Consider the following 9,354-nt stretch of genomic DNA (forward strand, 5'->3'; position numbering starts at 1 on the left):
TTTCCCCCAGCGCTTTCCCACACTCCGTCTATTAGCAGTAAAAAGGAATGTGCCCCTCTACAAATGGATCTTTGAGGATCCTGTGCACAAGCAGGGTGTGCCACCAAGGGAAGAGGATGAGGCCTCTAAAAATAAATTAAAAAAAGACCCATTAAAGTTAATAGTTGGTACATAACAATACATACAACTAAATAGAGAAGGCATTTTATGAAGAAATTGCGGTGTGAATGCTGGATGTTGAAAAACTAAACCGTGATTTGCCTGAAACATATAAAAGATATGAGAAAGATGAATTAATGGTAGAAAGTCCCAAGTGTCCAGACTGGTTTACAGTTTGAATACAGTTCCTGAGTTGGAAAAGGTTGTGGATTACTTAGTTATTCAAAGAATAAATTAGTTGTCAATTATGACATTATTTGCAAACTACTTTAATAATCACTTTGAGTCATTTCTTTTTAATTCTCTGGTTCCAGCTTTTAAAATGCGAGTATTTTCAGGTTTTCACTGTTTTTTGAAACAGTGAAAGAACTAGAACGTGACCAACATTTTTCACCAATTTTCTGACATTTTATAGATCAACTAACAAAGTTAGTTTAATCAACAATGAAAATAATCGTAAGTTGCAGCCCTAGAGTTTATACGTTCTCTCTGTGCCTGTGTGTGTGTTTTCTCATGGTGCTCCGGCTCCCCCCACAGTCCAGTAACATGCAGGTTAAGTTTACTGGTGACTCTAAATTACCCATAGATAGGTGTGAATGGGTGTCTGCTTCTGTCAGCTCTGTGATTAACAGGCCACCTTTCCAGGCAGTACCTTACTCTCGCAATGTTAGCTGAATCACAAAGAATCACATTTTTATCATCATAAGGGCACGTATGAAGAAAAATAACCCAAGACAACAAAAGTTTCAGCTGGCAGTTTTTGTTTATTCAAAAGTGAATAGTTAGCCATGAAGTATGAAAGCTCCAACTAGAGGTGATGATACATCACAACAACAACTTGTAGATTTCTACAAGACACACTGTACTCTGAGAGAGTAAAGGAACAACTGTCTTTATGAAAGACAACGATTTACAATATTTGAGGACACAGTTCTCAGTTTTTTCTTTTTTCCCCCAAATTGTTCAACACATTTTCACTCAGTGAACAAAAGACAAAATTAGTCAAAACTGACCTTACAACAGGTCACATTGTTCTTAATAATCTCTGAATTCAATTACATCTTAAACAATAACATTGTCACTGGAAAACTGTGACAGTGTGACATTAAAGAAACCTTTTACAGTAAAAGGATAAACATTGTGATCTTAAAACAGATAATTTTTCAATAATCACAAAGTGAGGGAAACCCATTATGATTAAATGTCCATAAAAAGGACAAATATTTCGATCAATTCAAAATCATCAATACCTATCAAGAGGTAATAAACATCTCCATCTGCCAACACATGACATGGAGGGAGTCCTAAAAGTATCACAGGGAAATTAAGCAAACCTTTTAGAACAAAAGAGAAACATTTGGATCTAACAACAGATCAGTTTTGAGTAATCGGAGAGATTAAAGTGAGGTAAGTCCATGGGGACAATATGTCCATAAAAAGGACAGTTAAAGTTTCTGATCAAAATGATCAATAACAATCAAAAGATAACAGATGTTACCATAGCTTATAGCACCAATACATGAAGTACAGTGAAGTATAATAATAATAATAATAATAATTGCTGATGCAATCCGATTTGCTTCATGCAACATGCATGACCAGATCTTCTCTTTCTTAAGTTGAAAGATATTGGTGATGTCATTTCCTCAGGAAATGTCATCTTACAGAAAGAAAACAAACAACAAACTACAATCTTCTGTGCAATCAGAAGAACAAGTCCATAACATTTCAAAGACTAGAGTCCAGTAATCTTTGACCAATATGGTCATCTCAGTTTGTCTGGTAGTAACTCCAGTCTGTAGGTGTCTACCACGGCCTCCAGACGGCGCTGTTGACTGGACTCTTCTCTTTGGTGATGCTGGTCTGGACTGTGGAGCTCAGAAGAGAGAAGTCAGCCTCTCTCAGGTTGTTATCAGAGGAAGACTGCAGCTTGTTGATGTGGTTCAGCAGTCTTCTCTGCTGTTGATTCTGCTGCTGCAGCCGTCTCAGGACACAAACTGTCATCTCCAGGATGTCTGCTTTCTCCAGCTTGGAGTCTGGCTGCTGTTTGAGGAACTCTGGACTCAGGAGAGACTTGAGCTGCTCAATGCTGCTGTTGATTCGCTCTCTGCGTAACTTCTCCACCAGAGGCTTTCTGAGCTGCAGAAAGAAGAATAAAGTCATTAATAAACTTATTCTGGAGTGAAGTGTTAGCATGAACAAAGACAATGTCTCATTGACAATATTTAAATCTTCTTGAAACTTCAATTTACCTTGTGGGTCAGAGTCAGATGCTCCTGAGAATCGGTCATTGCTGCAGTGATTGTAGGTGCCATGTCTGGATCTCTGTGCTGTAGAGGTCTCTGTAGAGAGAATCTGATCTCTGCTGGCTTCATCCCTCCTATTTATAGTCCCACATCTCCATTTGAATGTGTGGGTCTTGGTCTGGCTGGAGGTTCTCACAGTCTCAGCCAATCAGAGAGCTTGGTGACACAATTATAATGCCACACTCCGAATGGTTTTATTGATGTGAGGACAATGGTTACATCTCGTGGGAACAGGTGGTGGTGGTGATGGTGGGAGGGGGGTGATGGAGAGAGACTCACAGAGCTCTGTGTGAATCTGGGAAAGTGGTGACCCTGTAGAGAGAGCAGATCTGCTGCCTGATGCTGGGATCAATGACTTTGATTGAGCACACGCTCATCATCTCATCACACACGTGGGACACTGACTAGGAGTTGCATCTAGAGTAAAAAGTACAGTAGCTTATATTTTACTAAAATAAATAAGCACTGCATATATATTTTTGTGTCTTAATGCTTTGATTGTGCCATAACATAAGTGCCATTCCTGTAATTTATCCTCCATGTTTTCTTCATAATTTAGTTACATTTTTGATGTATTATGATGTAATTTTTAAAAATGTTTTAATAGAATGAATACAGTACATGTTGTTTAAAAAAAAGAACTATTCTGGTCAGGTATTTAAACGACTGAAATGTCCATGATAAATTCACAACGTATTTATAAAAACCTGAGAACAACGATCAGTTTGCTGTCCAGATGTTTCACATTCTTCTGACTTGTGTCTTGTAGTCAGTGTGGGTAGAAAGTTGGTCTCAGTTTCCCACACTGACTCCTTGAATGCTCTGGTCAATGAACAACAAAAGGACTTTGAATGGAGCTTCTGTGACTGATACTGGACGTGTGTTGTAGTAGAAACAGAGCCTGACGTCACCAGCCATCTGGAGGGAAAGAACACCATTGGCTGTTTCTGACAGTCTGTAAAATTGGAAATAGTCAATAAAATGTTACAATGAAGGGGCCGCTTCAAAATTGTTGCCAATTATTCTTGCCAACTTCCCATCGATTACATACATTTTGACCATTTAGTCACTATTGTGCTGTTGTATCAGCATCTGAATCGAGACTTCAGCTCTATAGATGAGGGTGGGAGGTAGAGGCAGCTGTTTCCTAAAGTGTGCCAAATCCCTTTGGAGAATAATCTGCTGCTGGTGGGGTTGAGTTTGATATTCATGCTAAACTCTGATCTCCAGAGTTTCTCACACTCCGTCCATTTAAAGATATTAAGCTGTGTGCCTAAATCTAAATAGACCTTTGGATTATCCATTGTTAAAATGTGTTTGCCGTAACATATTTTTCTTTCTTATCTTTACATTTTACAGCTCAAAACTTTTAATTTAGAACTATATAAAAAGAAAAATCTGTTGGGTTGGAAACCAGAGCAATAATCACATACTTTGTTTAAATATTGGAAATTCCTGTATTGTTAATAAAACAATATACTGTACACTGAGGTCAAAATATTTTTTTCCTTGGCTGTGGGTCATATTCTGCCAGCAAAACCTGTGTGGTATCAATACTGAACAATTTTCTTTTTTCTAGCGTCTTGTGTTTAATGGCATATCATAAGGCTGGAATCCTGAAACACACCAAATGTTTTATATTTGAAGTTACCAATAAGAAATTACTTTTACAGTTTACCCTAAAGAAACGTGTTGAAGGACTTTGCTAGGTCATTTTTTATCATAGGAAGAAAATGTTGAAAACATTGGGTCTAATCTATGATTTGAAACAGATTAGGAATGAAACAGTTTTTACGGAGCCAGAGTCTCTTTTAATCTCTGTCCCTTGAGGGCAAAGGTCTAGATCTATTGTCCCACAGGGCTCTGTGAGTGAGTCTCCTCTGGTTTCCCACACTCTGTCCTTTCACTGCTTTCAATGAGGAACAATAGAAGTGTGTCTTATTATGCATCACTTTACAATGTCTGACCTCTTTAAAGAGGAAAATGGTTAACTTCAAACGTTTTACCTTAAAACACCTGAAACTTAGTTATACAGAAATACTGGTCCAGCAAAATGTCTTTGAAACGTGCATTTTATCATTTGGTTTGACTTGACTTACTTCATATAAATAGTGACATAACATTGATAATCTCTCCTAATCAGAAATCTTAATTAATGCACATTCCCATGCTTAGTTTTACGCTACGCATACCGTATGTTATGGATAAAGAATTACTTTGTGTGCTGAATTGTGTCTTGATTTGTCAGTCAAATAGGAACGATGATGGAGACCTCTATCAATGTAGTGATAATAAAAATCAAAGACTTTGAGAACACATGTTCAGGTGGCAGTATTTCTTTATTCAACAAGGAACAATGAGCCACAAAGTATGAAAGCTCCAACTAGAGGTGATGATACATCACAACAACAACTTGTAGATTTCTACAAGACAGACTGTACTCTGAGAGAGTAAAGGAACAACTGTCTTTATAAAAGACAACGATTTACAATATTTGAGGACACAGTTCTCAGTTTTTTCAGTTTTTCCCAAATTGTTCCACTTAGTGAAAAAAAGACAAGAATAGGAAAAACTGACCTTGCAACAGGTCACATTGTTCTTAATAACCTCTGAATTCAATTACATCTTAAACAATAACATTGTCACCTGAAAACTGTGACAGTGTGACATTAAAGAAACCTTTTACAGTAAAAGGATAAACATTGTGATCTTAAAACAGATCATTTTTCAATAATCACAAAGTGAGGGAAACCCATTATGATTAAATGTCCATAAAAAGGACAAATATTATTTTGATCAATTCGAAATCATCAATACCTATCAAGAGGTAATAAACATCTCCATCTGCCAACACATGACATGGAGGGAGTCATAATAATAATAGTATCACAGGGAAATGGTGACATTAAGCAAACCTTTTAGAAAAAAGAGAAACATTTGGATCTAACAACAGATCAGTTTTGAGTAATCGGAGAGATTAAAGTGAGGTAAGTCCATGGGGACAATATGTCCATAAAAAGGACAGTTAAACTTTCTGATCAAAATGATCAATAAGAATCAAAAGATAACAAATGTTACCATAGCTTATAGCACCAATACATGAAGTACAGTGAAGTATAATAATAATAATAATAATAATAATAATAATTGCTGATGCAATCATATTTGCTTCATGCAACATGCATGACCAGATTTTCTCTTTCTTAAGTTGAAAGATATTGGTGATGTCATTTCCTCAGGAAATGTCATCTTGCAGAAAGAAAACAATCACAAACTACAACCTTCTGTACAATCAGAAGAACAAGTCCATAACATTTCAAAGACTAGAGTCCAGTAATCTTTGACCAATATGGTCATCTCAGTTTGTCTGGTAGTAACTCCAGTCTGTAGGTGTCTACCACGGCCTCCAGACGGCGCTGTTGACTGGACTCTTCTCTTTGGTGATGCTGGTCTGGACTGTGGAGCTCAGAAGAGAGAAGTCAGCCTCTCTCAGGTTGTTATCAGAGGAAGACTGCAGCTTGTTGATGTGGTTCAGCAGTCTTCTCTGCTGTTGATTCTGCTGCTGCAGCCGTCTCAGGACACAAACTGTCATCTCCAGGATGTCTGCTTTCTCCAGCTTGGAGTCTGGCTGCTGTTTGAGGAACTCTGGACTCAGGAGAGACTTGAGCTGCTCAATGCTGCTGTTGATTCGCTCTCTGCGTAACTTCTCCACCAGAGGCTTTCTGAGCTGCAGAAAGAAGAATAAAGTCATTAATAAACTTATTCTGGAGTGAAGTGTTAGCATGAACAAAGACAATGTCTCATTGACAATATTTAAATCTTCTTGAAACTTCAATTTACCTTGTGGGTCAGAGTCAGATGCTCCTGAGAATCGGTCATTGCTGCAGTGATTGTAGGTGCCATGTCTGGATCTCTGTGCTGTAGAGGTCTCTGTAGAGAGAATCTGATCTCTGCTGGCTTCATCCCTCCTATTTATAGTCCCACATCTCCATATGAATGTGTGGGTCTTGGTCTGGCTGGAGTTTCTCACGTTTTTGTAGCCAATTACATTGCAGTTAAAAGAAAAAGGAAGTTTGAGCTGCCATATGCTCGGTGGTCATATTGTCATATTAGAAGGGGACAATAGTTAGATCTCAGAGGAACAGATGTAGGACAGGATCAATGACTTTAACACATCACATGTGCTGTGGACCACACATTATAATTACAGTCAAAGTGTAAAATTCACTTATATCCTGTAGGGTAAAAATTATTGAATGACTTGCATGGAACTAAATTATTAAATAACTGGAAAATGCATTTGTCAGTAGCATGTTTCTGTGGGTCACCTTTCCCTGGTTTCCCACACTTTGTCTTTTCACAGCTTTTACTGAAGGATCAATACAAGTGTGTCTCATTCTGTGAGGCCAAGTATGCGGCCTCTTGGAAAAATAAATGTTAAAAATAACTTGTTTTTTTTAAAACCAACAGTATTTATCCAAACCTTGGCAACATCTCATTAAAAAAGATCCATGACTTAGTTATTTAATGGTTAATAAATTAATGACCCAACATAAATCAATATGTGCGTTGATGCATGTTGAACTCACGTGGGTCCAGACCAGTAGTTGAAGGGACTGTTAAGTAACCTTAGTTTCATATAGCCTATTAAACATAAACAAGTGTGCCTCAATGAATGAATGAATATTACAGTAATGCATTAATTCAGACAGAAGTTGTTAATGTATCAATGAAAACACAAAACCACCATGTCATAGCTAATTAAAATCTCTTTTTATTACAATCACATGTACATCATCATATTCCAAAAAGCTTGCTGTTGTGAAAAGTACCCTTGCACAAACTGATGGAGGTGGTGTTGCAGGCTGGATGGAGGGATTGTGAGATGGAGTAAAACAAGTGTTGAATTCCCCAGCAGCAAGTGTCTCCGCTCCAGTGTGCTTTTAATTTCACATCACATGAGGACAGCAGCGCTATTTTCAGCTCTCAGTGTCCTTGTGTAACGTAAGCAAAGAGAGTGAAGTGGGGGCGGGTGGGAAGAAAAAAAAAATCTTTCTTCGTCATCCATTATTCAGACTGTTTGAGTCACAGCCGAAAGAGAGAGGGAAAACGTGGAAACAAACACATTCCACATCTTTTCTCTCCGAGTGTTAAAAGTGTTTTAAACACACAGTTCGACATCTCTGTAAATCATCTTATTCTGTGTCTTCCTCAGAGTCAGATGAGTGGGTATCGGTTTCCTCTCTGTGCGTCGAGAACAGAGATAGGCCAAGGACGTGTTTAGCTTAGCACAAGGAATGGAAACAAAGCTCAGTCAGTAGAGAAAAAAAAAATCACCAAATTGGTTGCTTCGGCCTGGCAACCTCACTATAAGGACTGAACTTTTGAAATATTGCCAAGCATGGATGAGATGTTTGCAGCTGCACAGGTTGTCTTGAATCAACTTAATTAAAAAGAAAAGGGCCTTTTGTGTTGCAGTTTTTGTTCTGCCAGAGAATCAGAAGTCTATAAATCAAGTTCCTTCATTTTGGACTTTGGAGTCTTTCTTGAGGCAGTTTGCAAATTGTTGGATTGATGACTAGCGTGTTAGCTAACAGGATACAACATGTAAATTAAACAGCTTTGGAGATGTTAGAAATATTTTTTTTTTTTGCCACACTATAGAGGCATGGTTCTAGATCCACCATCACTGGTCCAGACTGAAATATTTCAACAACTATTGGATGTATTTCCATGTCCTTCTCAAGATTAATTGCAAACATTTTCAAGATGCACTTACTTTTTATCTAGCGCCATCATCTGATCAAATGATTCTTTTCGGTTTTTGAGCTAGGCTAAATGCATTCTGAAGCCATCTCTTTACTGGACATACAGAGATGAAACCGAAATTCATCTAAAACGTCAAACAAGAACAAGACGATTTATCTAAAATGTTGTTGTTGCTGTTCCTCTAAGCATTTGTGTCAGTGATCCTACTCATAATTTATGGATGCCACATGTAACATTCAGAACAAACTGAACCACTTTCAATGAATTTTGAAAATAGTGTGAATGTTCAAAGTACTAATACTACAATGTTAATCTCTTTGCTGTATATAGCCTCCATAACACAGCTATAAACCTACAGAATCACATGATAAACCACTGGAGGCTTCTGATGGCATCAGCATGTCCTATTACTGACTCCAACCTCGTCTGCACCTTCTGACAAAATCAATATGTACATGTCATAATGACACAAAACAACAGTAAAATTCAATTTAGCATTTAAAGAGACAATAATATTCACATTTGGTGTTCACTCTTTAAAAAGAGCTTTTTTTAAGTAAATTAAGTAGATTTTAAAGATCATAAAAACTGTTCACATTGGTTTTGTAACCATCACAAGAAAAATATTGAAACATGTCCAACACAATGACAAGTAACTTATTTTTTTCTCTCCATAAATCACTATGATAGTTTATAAAGAAAACATCAACACACACTGTCGTTCTATCTACAGTCGTTAACACTGGCCTCGGCCCCTGGTACAGAAAGGTAGGGAAAACATTTCGTATAAAAAATGATGTGCAAAAAGTTGTTTTCTTAGGTTCCTCTCATGGAAAACAATGTCAAGAAATGATGTAAATATCTACATAACCTTTGCTCTTACCATTTTAGATTGATTCTAGGATTACTGTGCACTTGCGGTGACTCGTCACATTTGTGCATCTGTTTGATTTAAAACGAGTTACTGCATTTGATGGACACCTGACAGAAAGCGCACAAAACACTCTCATTGTCATATTAAAACTAGCTTGAGGTATTATTGCACATTTTCCCGAACTGCGGACCTGGAATCAGTAGATTTCAGATTAACTTACACTGTACCTGCTTTTAGTGGAATGTC

The 9,354-nt window shown here is 37.4% G+C and overlaps 2 protein-coding genes across 2 annotated transcripts; both read right to left on the reverse strand.

Moving 5' to 3' along the window:
• Positions 1-929: 929 nt before the first annotated feature.
• LOC120557439 (protein hairy-like) lies at positions 930-2,555 on the reverse strand. Its single transcript, XM_039797761.1, has 2 exons — positions 2,412-2,555; positions 930-2,298 (listed from the first exon to the last, which is right to left on the reverse strand). The coding sequence occupies exons 1-2, from the start codon at positions 2,532-2,534 to the stop codon at positions 1,966-1,968; spliced, it is 456 nt and encodes a 151-aa protein (XP_039653695.1). The 5' UTR covers positions 2,535-2,555; the 3' UTR covers positions 930-1,965.
• Positions 2,556-5,800: 3,245 nt separating this feature from the next.
• Positions 5,801-6,460, reverse strand: LOC120557440 (protein hairy-like). The gene is made up of 2 exons (XM_039797762.1): positions 6,306-6,460; positions 5,801-6,192 (listed from the first exon to the last, which is right to left on the reverse strand). Exons 1-2 carry the CDS (start codon positions 6,426-6,428, stop codon positions 5,860-5,862), a joined length of 456 nt encoding a protein of 151 aa, XP_039653696.1. The 5' UTR covers positions 6,429-6,460; the 3' UTR covers positions 5,801-5,859.
• Between the last annotated feature and the right edge of the window lie 2,894 nt (positions 6,461-9,354).

The sequence above is a fragment of the Perca fluviatilis genome, chromosome 4, assembly GCF_010015445.1.
Source record: "Perca fluviatilis chromosome 4, GENO_Pfluv_1.0, whole genome shotgun sequence".
NCBI classification, from domain to species: Eukaryota; Metazoa; Chordata; class Actinopteri; order Perciformes; family Percidae; genus Perca; species Perca fluviatilis.